Genomic DNA, 15,707 nt, shown 5'->3' with positions numbered 1-15,707 from the left:
CTACCATATTGGTAACAGGGATCTCAGAGGGCAAGGGGAGAGAGAATGACTGGGGCACCTGGCTGGCTCACTTGGTAGAGTGTGCAACTTGATCTCAGGGTCGTTAAGTTTGAGCCCCACAATGGGTGTAGGGATTACTTAAAAATAAAATCTTAAAAAAATACATTGAAAAAAATACATATATTAAAAAAAAAGAAAGAAATAATGACTGAAACACTTCTAAATTTGATGAAAAACTTGAATCTACAGTCCAAATTCAATAAATCTCAAGTAGGACAAATACAGAGAGAATTACACCTAGACACATCGTAGTCAAACTACTAAAATCGAAAGAGAAAATCTTAAAAGCAGTAAGACAAAAATGACTCACAACCAGGATACAAACAACAATTTCATCTGACTTTCCAGCAGAAATAATGGAGACCAGAAGACACTGGGATGGCGTATCTAAAGTGCCAAAAGAATTCTATATCCCACAGGGCGCCTGGGGGGCTCAGTCAACTGGGCATCTGCCTTCGGCTCAGGTCATGATCCCAGGGTCCTGGGATCAAGCCCCACATTGGGCTCCTTGCTCAGTAGGGAGGCTGCTTCTCTGTCTCCCTCTGCCTGCCGCTCCCCCTGCTTGTGTACGAAGGCAGAGAATTCACTTTTAGCAGAACTACAAGAAATATTAAAGGAAATCTTTCCGGCTGGAAAAAGATGACACTAGATGGTAACTCAGATCCATAGGAAGGAATAAAAAGCAACGGAAGTGTAAACATCTGGGTAAATATATATATTTCTCTTTTCTTCCCCTAAGTTCTTTAAAAATAAGATTGGTCCTTGCAATAATTATAACACTAAAGTGTTGGCTTTAAACATATGTAGATGCAATATATTTGACAACAGTATCACCCAAGGAGAGAGTGAAAATGGAGCTATCCTGGGCAAAGTTGCTGTATTTTACCAGAATTAAGTCAGTATTAACTTGTAGTAGATAATGATCAGATAAGTATCAAACACTTTTTAAAAAGCTAAAAAAAAAATCAGAGGAATTAAAATGATTTACTGATATATTTGTCTGACATGAAGAAGGCAGTAAAAAAAACAAATATAAAAAATACGGGGGGAAAAGAGCAAAACGATTGATATAAATCCACCCATACGGATTCATATGAACTATGAATGTACTCAACACTATTTAAAGGCCAGAAACTGTGAGACTGGATTTAAAAAAACTATAAGATCTAACTATATATTGTCTGTAAGAGATACACTAAATTTAAAGAAATAGATTTTAATTTAAGTAAAAGGACAGAAAAAGACACAACACGCAAATGGTAATCATAATAAAAATGGAAATGCTATATTAATATCCGATACAATGGACTTTAAGAAAAGGGATATCACTTGACACAGAGATATCTTTTAATAATAAAAAATCAACTATAAATGTATACATAATAGACCCCCAAATGGAGGAAGCAAAAATTGAAGTAAATTGAAAGGACAAACAATTCAACAACTTTAGTTCAAGATTTCAAAACTCCTTTCCAAGTAACTGTTAAAACAACTACACAGAAAATTAATAAGGACACGAACTTGAACAGCACTATTGGCCAGCTTAACCTAACCGACATTTATAAAATACTCCATCCAACAGCAGCAGAATACAAATTCTTTTCAAGCACACATGGATCATTCTCCAGGACAGATAATATTTTAGGCCATTAAAAAAAATCTAAATAAATTTAAGAGGATTAAAATAATATGAAGTATATTTTCTGACCACAATGAAATTAAGTAAAAAACTCACAACACAAAGAAATCTAGGAAATTCCCAAATATTTGAAATAATCAATTGGTCGAAGAAAAATCACAAAGGAAATTAAAAATTATGAGTTAAATGAAAATACAACACACAGGGGCGCCTGGGTGGCGCAGGCGTTAAACGTCTGCCTTTGGCTCAGGGTGTGATCCCAGTGGATCGAGCCCCACATGGGGCTCTTCCGCTGGGAGCCTGCTTCTTCCTCTCCCACTCCCCCTGCTTGTGTTCCCTCTCTCGCTGGCTGTCTCTCTTTGTCAAATAAATAAATAAAATCTTAAAAAAAAAAAAAGAAAGAAAATACAACACACAAAAATTTAGGAGATGCAGTAAAGCAACATTTAAAGGGAAATTTATACCTTTAAGTATTAACGTTAGCAAGAAAAAAAGATGTAAAGTCAAGTCAATAATCTGTTTTAATTTTAAGAAACTAGAAAAAGAAGAACAAATCAAACCCAAGTACATGGAAGGAATAAAGATCAGAGTAGAAATCAGTGTAATAGAAAACAGGAAAACAGTAGAGAAAAATAAATTGATGAACCCAAAAACTGGTTGCTTGGAAAAAAGCATAAAAAATGACAATCCATTAGCCAGATTAACCAAGCAAAAAAAAAGAGGAGATCCAAATAACCAATATCAGGAATGAAAGAAGGGACATTATTACAGAACATACAGAAATTCAAAAGAATCATAAGGGAATACTATGAACTTTATGGCAATAATTTAGACAACTTACATGAAATGGAAAAATTTCTAGAAAGATACAAATTAATGAAAGGGACCTGAGAAGGAATAGAAAATCCAAATGGACATTATCAGGTAAAGAAAAGTAATTAGTAATTAAAAACCTTCCCACAGGGGCGCCTGGGTGGCACAGCGGTTAAGCGTCTGCCTTCGGCTCAGGGCATGATCCCTGTGTTGTGGGATCGAGCCCCATATCAGGCTCCTCTGCTGTGAGCCTGCTTCTTCCTCTCCCACTCCCCCTGCTTGTGTTCCCTCTCTCGCTGGCTGTCTCTATCTCTGTCGAATAAATAAATAAAATCTTTAAAAAAAAAACAAAAAAAAAACCTTCCCACAATAAATTCAATGTGGTATTCTGTAATGGAAAAAGCCCAGAAATCAAAAGTGTAGAGATTAGGTGAAAGTAATGCACCCATGTTTGCGTCTTACTTTTGACCAACGTACCATGGTAACATAAAATACTAACGTTAGAAGAAACTGAGGAAAAGTATGCAAGAACTCTCTATTATCTTTGCAATTTATAAAAAAATATAAAACTATTCCAAACTAATAAGCTTATTTAAAAAAAAAAAAACCTATCCACAAAGAAAAATCCAGGTCAAGATGGCCTCCCTGCTGAATTTATCAAACATTTAAGGAAGAGATAATTCTGTTTCATACAAATTCAGAGGAGGGAACATTTACCAATTCATTTTTATAAAGCCCATAATACCCTAACACCAAAGCCAAAAACACATATTACAATAAAACTACAACAGCTCTCATGAACACAGGTGCAAAAGTTCTTAACAAAATATTAGCAAATCTAATACAGAAACATATAAAAAGGATTATACACTAAGACAACAAGGCAAGGGTAGGGTGGGGGGTTATCCCAGGAATACAAAGTTTGTTTAACATCCAGAAAATCATTATTGTAATACTCCTTATTAATAAGAAAAAGGACAAAACCTCTATGATTATCTGAGAATGATACAGAAAAAGTAACTGGCAAAATCTAAAATCCAATCGAGCCATGATAAAAACTCTCAGCAAACTAGGAATAGAAGCAACTTCCTTCTACCTGACAAAGGATATCTACAAAAACCCTACAGCTCACGTTACAATTAATGCCTAAAGACGAAATGCTTTCCCCCTAAGATAAAGAGCAAGGAAAAGATGTCTGCTCTCAAGTCTTTCATTCAACATTGTACTGGAGGTTCTAGAGAGTACAATAAGGCAAGAAGAAGAAATAAAAGACATCTATATTAGAAAGGAAGAAGTAAAATTGACTTTATTAGCAGACAACATGAGGTAACATACAGAAAATCCAAAGGGATTCACAAAAAGCTTCTAGAAGTGAGCTTACTAAGGTCACAGGCTATAAGATTCATATACAAAAATCAACTAAATTTTCATATCCTAGCAACAAACAATCCTAAAATGAAATTAGGTAAATAATCTCACTCACATTAGCATTAAAAATAAAACATTTATGAGAGAATGCATTAGAAGACTGAGTATTTGTTTGTTTGTTTTTTAAAGATTTTATTTATTCGACTGAGATAGAGACAGCCAGCGAGAGAGGGAACACAAGCAGGGGGAGTGGGAGAGGAAGAAGCAGGCTCATAGAGGAGAAGCCTGATGTAGGGCTCGATCCCATAACGCTAGGATCACGCCCTGAGCCGAAGGCAGACGCTTAACTGCTGTGCCACCCAGGCGCCCCAGAAGACTGAGTATCTGTTAAAAGGTAATGCTCCTTATATTGACCTTTAGATTCAATATAGTTCCTATTAAAAACGCTAACAGGTTTAAAAAAATGTTTTTGATAGAAACTGACGAGCTGATCCCAAAATTTATTTGGAAGTTATATGAAATACAAATAAATATAGAGCACTTCCATCAAGTGATTTTAAAACATACCATAAAGTTACAGTAATAAAAGCAGTGTGGTGCTAGTATAAAGAGAGATATTTAGATCAATGTGACAAAACAGAATCTGGAAATAGACCCTCATATACATGGCCAGTTGATTTTTGACAAGGGTACCAAAACGACAGTCTTTTCGACAAATGGTGGTGGAACAACTGGATAGCCATAATCAAAATAAACAACCCGCCCTCAACCCTTACCTTGAGAAGTTTTACTCTTAAAAGACACCGTTAAGAAAATGAAAAGACCACATCTGAGAGAAAGTGTAAAATATATGATAAATGAATTGTACCTAAAACTTAAGTTCTCTACGTCAATAATAAAAAGACAACACAATTAAAAAAAAAAAAGACTAAAAATTTGAATAGATGTTTCCCCAAAGAACATACATAAATGGCAAATAAGTATGTGAAAAGATGCTCAACTTCCTTAGGGAAATGCAAACTACAATCGCAATTTGATATCACACACACACACTAGAATGGCTAAAAGACCGACAATCCCAAGCATTGGCAAGGATGTAAAGAAACTGGAACCCCATACTTGGCTAGTGGGAATGTAAAATGGTATAGCCACTTTTGATAACAGTAAGGCAGTTTCCTAAAAACCCAAACATACACTTACCCTAAAACCTAGTAAATTCTACTCCTAGGTGGAATATCCAAGAGACATGAAACATAATGCCCATATAAAGATTTATACAGAAATGTGTAATAGCAGCATTATTCCTAATAGCCCCCAAACTGGAAACAACCCAAATATTTATCAATTAAAGAATGGATAAAGCGCTCTTCCATAGCTCAGCTGGTAGAGCAGAGACTGCAGAGGGAAAGAATGGATAAAAACCTGTGGTATATCTATAAAATGAACTATTATTCAGCAAAAAGAGGGGAGCAAACTATGGATACCTGTAATAACATCGATTAATCTCAAAAACATTATGCTAAGTGACAGAAACCAGATACAAAAGACAATAAATTGAGATTCCATTTATATGAAATTTCTAGAAAAGGCAAAAAGGAAGCAAGCAGATCAGTAGTTACTTGGGGGGGTGAAAACGGACAATGTAGGCAAACAGGTATGAGGGATGTTTTTGGGGTAATGCCAAGTATTCTAAAACTGGACTGTGAAGACTGCACTACTATATAAATTTACGAAAACCCAAACTATATACTTAAAATGGGTGAATTTTATAGTACATAAATTACACCTAAAAAACCCCTCAAAAGTAGACAAAACCCAAAAATCTACCATTTGAGATACATACATACATAGGTGCTAATGCCACCTATAAAGAAAAGGAAGGGAATTCAGAATAGAGGTTACACAGAATGGGGAAAGGAAGGTCATTCCATCAGGAAGTAGTACATAGGGAACACATATGGTACTAAAACGTTCTATTTCTTCGGTAATAGACACGTCCAACAGTTTGGAATATGTAGTCAGTGACAATGGTTTCTTCTTTCTTTTATCTAATTAACTTCCGGTCTTTCAATTTCAATCCTGAGACTTTCTACCTGTAGCCTTATCTCTTACCTGAATCAATACTGAGGACATCATCATCTTCATCAGGAATCTCGATTATTTCTGTAGGCCGGGAAGCTTCATCCTCAGAGCTACTGTCCCGGTATTGCAGACCCAGTTTGGAATAAAAGTCCTTCACCAAAGACTCACAGTTAGTCACTGCCCTAATATTGGAACACATGTAGAAAAGGTCAAAGCCAGCAGAAATAGGTATAAAAGCCATCAGAATTTATACATATTTAAGTATACACTGACCTCAATTTAAACAGGCCAAGTTTCTTCATTTAGAATTCATTTTTATTTTTATTTTTTAAGTAGGCTCCACGCCCAGTGCGGGGCTTGAACTCACCACCCTGAGATCAACACCTGAGCTGAAGTCAAGAGTTGGACACTTAACCAACTGAGCCACCTAGGCACCAACCATTTAGAATTTAAAATGCTTTTCTCATAGAAAAATGTTTAAATAGTGGTTTCCAGGCTAGTTCCTCAAAAATCCAAAATAAGCCCTGAGTACAGTCCTCTCAACCACATCTCATCATTTACCTTGTGAACTGAAAATGTGTTCTAAGTGACAACTAAGGTGTCAGACACAAACCTTCTGGGGATTTAGGAGTAGATACAGGGCTCGTGCTCCACAGTTACACAAGACAGCAACACTTTACAATCTTCACTTCCCAGATCACCCCACTAAGAAAACAAAGCAATTGTTTGGAAGCAGGATAGAGGAGAAAAAAGGGGAAAGGACTCAAGAACTCCCCTGCTGCTGCCTATACATTAGCTTCTGATAGATGAATATTCTATATATGGGTGGTTGAGGTCAGATTTTGGATCCTAACCTATGAGGAAGAGGAAGGTTCTATACATTTGTACCTTGTAAAGTATAAAGTGCTTTATAAAGTGCACAATATCATGAACAATCATACTTCTGAAATGTCTGCCAAAGGGGAGATTTCCTATTTCCCACGTAGTCCTCACCTGGATGCATCATCAAAGAGCTGGTCAACATGGGCCACCTCAGATTCCTTCTGTATTACCCACGTTTCCAACTCTGCTAGTTGCTTCTTACGCTGTTGTACACAGTCCATCTTTTCTAGTTCTTCATCGATGAACTGCCGAAGTTCCTCCATCGAGATACCCAGCTCCTCAACCACAGCTTGTTGCAGCTCTGCAATCTCTTCAGACTCCACTGCAGCTGTTGCTGCATCCAAACCAATGCACCCAGGGAGGGAGGACATGCTGTTGTCCTCTACATGGAACAGAAAACTAAGATTACCTGTGGAGTCATAACCACCAAATATCAGTACCCCAATAAAACTCATTCCCACACTACTACTTGTTATTCAAATACGGTTAAGCTCGATTCTATGTTCTCTCTCTTCATTCTCCTGTATCTGACGCTAAGATTTTGTAGCATTCGTATCTTATCCTATAGACTACAGGCCTAAGATTTAAAAGTTTGAGGGCATGGAGAACATATATTATGCAGCAAGGAGCTACCGAAAATAATGTTTTAGGAAACGGAAGAGAACCAATTTGCTGAGGAAGGTATCTCTGTGACCTGTGTTCCTTAATTCACTGAAGAGATAAATCTTTGTTGCATGCTATGCCAGTTCGAACACTTATCTCCATCTGGAGGGTAGCGGTTAGTCTGTAACTCACTAAAACTCGTTGTTTCCTCTTTAACCACTTGTTCGCCTTACATTACTTTGCTTCCAAGTGGAAATTTACTTTTCAAAGTCTATTAACACCTAAGCATACAGAAGCAAAGAGGTTTCCCCAAAGTAAAGGGAACTTAAAGCAATCTGGGAATAAAATGTGGCTACATAAAAAGTACCATTCAAATAACCCATGCATTAGTGTTAACTGTTTTGATAAAACGGCTCAAGCAAAACTGATGCCAGAATGCCGTGCGAGCCCAAGGCCAGTTCTCACTGCCTCCATTTTTCCTTTGCCCGCACACCGCCCCACCCCCGCGCTACCCTTTTTGGGGGTGCGTCCCACCCACCCCGCAAACCCAGCTCAACCCCGCCCCGCTCGCCTCTCGAGGAAGACTTCCTTCTCACCCTCGCCCAACCTCCTCCCCCAAACAAAACATTCCAGACAGGCCCCTGGCCTCCAAATACCTCTATTTCCCACACCTCCCTGCTTCCAGCTACAACAGTTCTTTTTCACCAGCCAGACCCCAGACTCGAGACGCAGGGGTCAGCCTCGATGGGGGAGAACGAAACCGTAAGGGAAAGGGAGCAGGGGGAGGGGAAGAAGCGTGAGGGAGGGAGGGAAAGGGAAACGAAAGAGACGCCCGGAAGCAAACCTCAGGTGCCGTTCCGGTCGCCACGACGGTGGCCTGACGGGGTCAAACCCAAAGCCTCTGAGCGCCCCTCCAAGGCCAGGAAAACTCAGACAAGTACGCATGCGTCAAAGCAGACCCGTCCAGGACACACGTGGGCGGCAACTGGCCGGGTGAGGAGGCGTGGCCTGGAGTATAGTATAGAAGCTCCGCCTCTTCCGCCAACCCCAACTAATGGCAGCAATATTAGTTTATCGTGTAAAGACTCAGTAGGCAAACACTTAGGTTTAGATTTTCTATTTCACCCCGTTGGTTTTATTACACAAGTGGTATAAATTGTAACAAGTGGAGGAATATAGAATGTAACAGGAAAAACGTGATAATATCCTCTCCTCCCTCCATCACTTATTACTCCTGGGGCTTTGAGGTTAAAATAGCTTAGTTTTCTAGGCTTGTATGTACAAGGTCATGAATGTGGATTTTTTTTTTAAGATTTTATTTCTAAGTAAGTTTTATACCCAGTGTGGGGCTTGATCTCACAACCCTGAGAACAAGAGTCACATGCTCTGCCCGCTGAGACTGCCAGGCACCCCTGAATGTGGATTTTGTTTTGTTTTACTTTTATTTCACACGTGGACGTCCCTTGAAGTCAATAAAAACTGTAACATTTGCCTTTTTGACAATTGCATAATACTTCATAGTGTGGCTAAATCATACTTAGAAAGATGTTCTCAGTTTTTAGCTACTACAAATAGTACGACAATAAACATTAGCATCCTTCTGAAGTAGTACTTTTATTTCTGTGGAAGAGATTCCCCAAAATGGAATCTCAGGAAAAAGTATATATATGTACTCTTTTTTTTTTTCACTTTAATAGAATCTACTCTCAAATTACTATTCAAAAAGGTTGAAACAATTTTTACTCCCACTAGCAAATCTCTGAAAGCATGTTTCCCCACACCCTCATTAAGACTGGATGTTAACTATTTAATTTTTAAACATTTGATGGGTTTTAAAATAATAGCTGCATCAGGATAGACTAAGTTGTGTTGTGGAAACAAACAATTCCAAGAGTTTAAAACAAAAACCATGCATTTTTTGCTCGTGCTGCATAATCTTCTCTAGTAAATTGACATTGAAGCTCTGCGAGGATATCTACTCAGAAATCCAGGCTGATGAGTAAGCCATGCCAGAGGGAGAGACCGCTAAAGGCAGTTAAAGTGATTCAGGACACTTTCATTAACAACTCATTGTTCTGACTGAGTCATAAGGCCCTACCCAACCACAAGGGGGCCAGGAAGAACAGCCATGTCTCATATCTGGAAGGAGAGAGAACTGGGTGTGTTTGATGAACTAGCAGTATCGACTACTACATTATTTCGTTATTGCTTTAATTTGTTCAACTATCTTTACACTAACCGTACCTAACTTCATTTAAAAGGTATAAACCAGAACCTTCTGTGTAAGACTGGAAACAGGGCCAGGCAGCCCTGAAATCCTCTCCTTGTGACCACACTTCGTGCTCATTTCACCTGTCCACCAGTTTCCTGTAAGTCCCTGTTTCCAATTGTTAAGACACTAGGAATTGAGATACAGAGAAGTGAAAGGGTCCTCTAGGTATTTCAAATTCAGCATGTTCCTAACTCATCTTGTGGTATTATTTTCTAATGTGAGCTAGACATTTTAGACATGCTACTCCCTATAAAAGACACATGCACACACAACTGTATTTATTGAATGTTTTCTTCATACCAGGCACTGTTCTAAGCACTTTACAATTATTAATTTATTTAATCCTCACAATAGTCCTATAAGGTAGGAACTATTATTGTCTCTTTTATTATGAATAAGAAAACTGAGACACACAATTATATTAAGTGTCAGAGCCAGGCAGTTTGGCCCTAGAGCTTGTGGTCTTAAACCATTATCCAATACAGCTTTTTGGAAATGTTTATCATATGTTTTTCCTCCTTCCTTTTTAAATTTTACTGTTCTTGTTTGGCTCTTATTCTTTCCTGGACAAAATAGCCTCTTAATTGGTAGCCTTGTTGTGGGACTGCCCATATAGAGCTTTAAAATACCGTTCTGATCATGTCACTCGCCTGCTTTAAAACAATGTTTTCTTTACATCTATCAAATAAAGTTCAAACTTCACAGTATAAAATTTGAGGCTCTTCAAAATTTGCTCCTGACTTAGCTCTCTGGCCACGTTTCCCATTTTCGCCTTCGCACCCCTGGTTGAGTGCTATTTCCCCGACATGTTTACGCATTTCACTTTTACATCTCCATACCTTCTTTCATTGTGGTCTATCACCTGGAATGCCCCTTCTCTTCCTGCCTGCTATAATATGAATTCTCGAAGGTCCAACTCAAATGTCTCCTCTGTGAAGTTTTCATAGACCAGCAGTTGTCAAACTTCATCATGTATCAGAATCACCTGGACGGCTTGTTAAAATACAGATTGCCACCCCCACCCCACCCTTGGAGTAGTTTTGGGTGGAGTCTGAGAATCTGCATGTCTAACATTTTTCCAGTAGTACCTATGCTACTGGTAGGGGGACCAGAATTTAAGAAACACTGTCTTATCATATGATTTCATTTATATGTGCAATCTAAAAATCAAACAAAGAACAGAAACTGACTCATAAGTACAGAGAACGATCTGGCGGTTGCCAGACGAGGGGGACTGGAGGGCTATGGGCAAAACCGGTAAAGGGGATTTAGAAGTATGATCTACACAGTGGGCCTGACTGGCAGTGTTGGAAGAACATGTGACTCTTCATCTCAGGGTTGTGAGTTTGGGCCCCATATTGGCTGTAGAGATGACTTACGTAAGTAAACTAAAAAAAAAAAGAGGTATGAACTTCTAGTTCCAAAATAAATAAGTCGGGTGCTTGGGTGGCTTCGTCATTTAACTGTCTGCCTTTGGCTCGGGTCATGATCCCAGGGTCCTGGGTTCGAGTCCCTCATTGGGCTCCCTGCTCAGCGGAAGTCTGCTTCTCCCTCTGCCTCTGCCCCTCTCCCCTGCTCATGCTCTCTCTTGCTCTCTCAAATAAATAAATTCTTTTAAAAAAAATTAAAAAAATAAGTCAATAAGTCACGGGCATGGGGGCACCTGGGTGGTACAGCGGTTAAGCGTCTGCCTTCAGCTCAGGGCGTGATCCCGGCGTTATGGGATCGAGCCCCACATCAGGCTCCTCTGCTGGGAGCCTGCTTCTTCCTCTCCCACTCCCCCTGCTTGTGTTCCCTCTCTCGCTGGCTGTCTCTATCTCTGTCAAATAAATAAATAAAATCTTAAAAAAAAAAAAAAGTCACGGGCATGAAAGGTACAGTGTTGGGAATATAGTTTGTATCATGACAGATGGTAACTACACTTATGATAAGCATTTGGCAATGTATAGAACTGTGAAATCACTATGTTGTACATTTGGAACTAATACAATATTGTATGTCAATTATACATCAATTAAAGAAATCACTCACTAGATTATCCTAGACTATCCTAGACTATCCCTCACCCTCTGCACAGCTAACTCCTGTCTGTGTGCTTCCATGATCTTAGTTCCTTCCACTTGTGAGTTGTCTCTGTATGTACCTGTCTCCTTTGCTGGTTTGTGATCAACTTAAAGCTGAGGACCTGTCTGGATCATCTTTGTTTCCCCTAGCACCTGACATATTGCCCTGTACATGTCATGCTCTGTAATGTGTCATGAGTGAAGGGAAATCTGTTCTGCCCTGATTATGTTTCTGTTAGTTAGATTCCTTCAGCTTTCTTTTTTTTTTTTAAAGATTTTTTATTTATTTATTCGACAGAGATAGAGACAGCCAATGAGAGAGGGAACACAAGCAGGGGGAGTGGGAAGGAAGAAGCAGGCTCATAGCGGAGGAGCCTGATGTGGGGCTCCATCCCATAATGCCGGGATCACGCCCTGAGCCGAAGGCAGACGCTTAACCGCTGTGCCACCCAAGCGCCCCTCCTTCAGCTTTCTGATGTATGTGTGCATGTAGGGAGAGGGTGGGGGTGGGAATGAGTAATGGGCAATGTTGAAGAGAAATAGGAGCTATTTACGGCATCATATCCAGTCCGATTTCTTCAATGCCTTGAGAAGTCTGGTAGAAATCAGCAGTGGGACCCAGGAAGTATCTTCTAAGACCCTTGCTACTCAACACGCAGTCAAGGAGCTTGTTAGAGATTCTAAATCTCTGACCCTACTTGGGATGTACTAACTCAGAATCTGAATCTTAGTAAGATTTCCAGGTAATGTGTTTGCTTGCTAAAATTTGAGAAGCACTATAGGAAAGGCAAGTTTGAGCAGGGCCTCAATATTTAGGGAACCAAGCTCTGGCTTTTTCTTTTTTTTTTTTTTTAAAGATTATTCATTTATTTATTTGAGAGAGAGAGAGAGAGAGCACAACCTGGGGGCGGGTGGGTAGGGAAGACGGAGAGGGAGAAGCAGGTTCCCCAATGAGCAGGGAGCCCAGTACGGGCTTGATGCAGGGCTCAATGCAGGGCTAGATCCCAGGACCCTAAGATCATGACCTGAGCCAAAGGTAGACACTTAACCAACTGTGCCACCCAGGTGCCACTCTGGCTTTGTTTTTATTAAGGGCCGAAGACTGTCAGAAATGATCAGGTCCTGGTATAAATGACTCATGCTACTAAAATGTACAAACTATTGAGGTAGATAGCTTATTGCTAGTTGAGTAATAGAGAGTAATAAATAACTGATAAACTACTTGGAGTACTCACATTGGTGTGCTCAGCACAGTCATTCCTGTAATCCATTGTGATACATTGAAAAATCACAACCATGTGCTACTTAATACTTGACCATGAGAAGTCATAGCACAGGGGTCAAAACCTCGGAATGCCAAATGATCCTTTCCCTGCAGACAGACTGAAGGGAAATGAAATCATAATCTAAACATTGTTGAGTGATCTCAGAATCAAAATGAAAGAATTTGGGGATTAAAAATTCAAAGGGTCTTAGGCATCAGGAAAGTAAAGGAGCCAAATGGGGTGGGTGAGGACTGTGTTCACCTGAGAAATACGTATCTCATCTATAGGGAGAAGTTGCTACTTAATTCCAGCTAATTTTTGCCCTATGTGATACATACAATGTTTCCAGATTACTGATTTTTCAAATGAGCTTAAAAATCCATCTTTTAGTATGTAAGCTTCTGAATTTTGAGTATTGACAATTAATTTTAAAATGTTGCACACTCTGAAATACTGTTTAAATCAGGAATTCCATGTCTAGGAATTAAACTACATATCTTTGAAATTGCATTCATTTGAATATGCATACCTTTGATATGAGGTAAGCACTAAATTATTTTCTGCAACTTTGTATGAAATAGCAAAATATTTAGGAACAATATACATTTCCATCAGCAGGTGCTGGTTAAACAAATTATAACATGCCCGAAAATGGAATATTCTTCAACCATGGTTTTTAAAAAAGGAAGCTCTTTGTGCATTGATACGGAGTGATCTTTAAGAAACATTACTAAGGGGGGGCGCCTGGGTGGCACAGCAGTTGGGCGTCTGCCTTCAGCTCAGGGCGTGATCCCAGCGTTGTGGGATCGAGCCCCACATCAGGCTCTTCCGCTATGAGCCTGCTTCTTCCTCTCCCACTCCCCCTGCTTGTGTTCCCTCTCTCGCTGGCTGTCTCTATCTCTGTCAAATAAATAAATAAAATCTTAAAAAAAAAAAAAAAAAGAAACATTACTAAGGGACGCCTGGGTGGCTTAGTCAGTTAAGTATCTGCCTTCCACTCAGGTCATGATCCCGGGGTCCTCAGGCTTCTTGCTCAGCAGGAAGTCTGCTTCTCCTCTCCCTTGCCTGCCACTCTGCCGATTTGTGCTCTCTCTCTATCAAATGAATAAATAAAACCTTAAAAAAAGAAGAAACATTAAATGAGAAGAGTAGGCGTAGAACATGGTATACAGCTGCTGTTATTTGTGTAAATAATACGTTTTTAAACATTTTTTTCTTTGGGCACCTGGGTGGCTCAGTCTGTTAAGTGTCTGCCTCCAGCTCAGGTCATGATCTCAGGGTCCTGGCATCGAGTACCGGCTGAGCAGGGACTTCCTCTCTCTGCCCCTCCCCCAATTCGTGCACTCTCTTTTTCTCTCTCTCTCTCAAGTAAATAAATAAAATCTTTAAAAATAACGTTTTTTCTTACATATACAGAAAAGATCACTGGAAGGATACATAAGAGATTAATAGTGGTTGTCTGAGAAGAGGGCGAATGGAAGGTGGCAGACAAGAATGGGAGTAGGTGTTTTCACAGTACACTGTTTTACACCTTTTGCATTTTGAAACATGAAAATGGATAGTTTATTCAAAATTATTACATTAAAAATTAAAAGAAAAGGAACATGCGGGGAAAGATACACACTCATAAATGCAAAAACAAGCTACCGTAATAACAGTTACCTCTGGATAGAAGGATTGGGAAACATGACAGCATCTAGGAACTTTCTGCATTTTTACCCTTCCGTAATGTTTGAGAAATTTTTTTATTGTGTGCATTTATTCCTTTTATAATAATAATAATTTTAAAACATTGACTCAAAAAACACATACAGATCCCAACACACACGGACACACGCTTTGTAGATTTTAAACACTGGAAAGCGTCTGGCCAATAAAATTTCCCAGACTGATGGATCTGTAAGCTGCCAATTTAAGGTGAGTGAAAGGAATGTTTAAGGACATCAGATTAACAGAGATAACATGAGCAATAAAATCAGAGAGACCCTCCCCCGCCAAACAAAAACAAAAACAAAACTCAAAAACCAAAAAACAAAACAGATCCAAGGTATGTGGGTTGCAACTTCCGGAATCTACACACCAAGGACTGTCTAGCCACCGAGACTGGAAATAATCTACGGACCAATGGCTAAGCTGCCCTCTCCCCTGAACGGCATGCACATTGGCCCTGTGAGTTTGCCTTGGGTCATTCCTTCTTTTGTTTCTTCCACAGATAATCCACTTCTTCTGTCTGATGCATTTTTTCCTTCGATAGGTTACTGTGGAAAGTCAAACCCGTGACTGTCCAGTGGCTGCGTATTGATGCTCTCATTAATCATGTGTTTGCTTGCACTTTGTTTTAGGGGGTGGGGGAAAGGTGAGTTCCCCCTATCTGAGTTCCTCGGGGAATACACGGGAGCCTTCCACTACTGACATCAATCTTAACCTGCTTTCCTTTGACCCTGACCTGCACCTTGTCCTGAATTTCTTTTTATCAAAACAGTGTACAAATCATCTCTCTCCCTCTCTCTTGCTCTCTCTCTTTCCTCAGTTTAACCAGCATAGCACTAGAACAGAGTTCTGGTGAAGGCAAAGTCTAGTACCCCATTGCAAAGCTTTGGTTGCCCTGTGTCCATTTTCAAATAACCCTGGGGACTTACTCAGGCCAAGGAGGCGGCAGT

General features: G+C 39.5%; 1 protein-coding gene across 5 annotated transcripts in view; it reads right to left on the bottom strand.

Moving 5' to 3' along the window:
• SETDB1 (SET domain bifurcated histone lysine methyltransferase 1) overlaps positions 1 to 8,420 on the bottom strand; it is a 31,674-nt gene extending 23,254 nt beyond the window's left edge. For 2 of the 5 annotated variants that reach the window (XM_045790597.2, XM_045790602.2), the window contains exons 1-3: positions 8,104 to 8,278; positions 6,956 to 7,226; positions 5,993 to 6,144 (exon numbers count right to left, since the gene is read on the bottom strand). In XM_045790597.2, the coding sequence (XP_045646553.1) occupies positions 5,993 to 6,144; positions 6,956 to 7,215 (412 nt within the window). In that variant the 5' untranslated portion in view covers positions 7,216 to 7,226; positions 8,104 to 8,278. The other 3 variants (XM_045790600.2, XM_045790599.2, XM_045790598.2) reach the window with 3 other exon arrangements.
• Between the last annotated feature and the right edge of the window lie 7,287 nt (positions 8,421 to 15,707).

The sequence above is a fragment of the Ursus americanus genome, chromosome 12, assembly GCF_024610735.1.
Source record: "Ursus americanus isolate L20-20 chromosome 12, mUrsAme1.1.p, whole genome shotgun sequence".
Lineage (NCBI taxonomy): Eukaryota > Metazoa > Chordata > Mammalia > Carnivora > Ursidae > Ursus > Ursus americanus.
The sequence above is the reverse complement of the archived record's forward strand: the minus strand, read 5'-3'. Positions and strand labels throughout refer to the sequence as shown.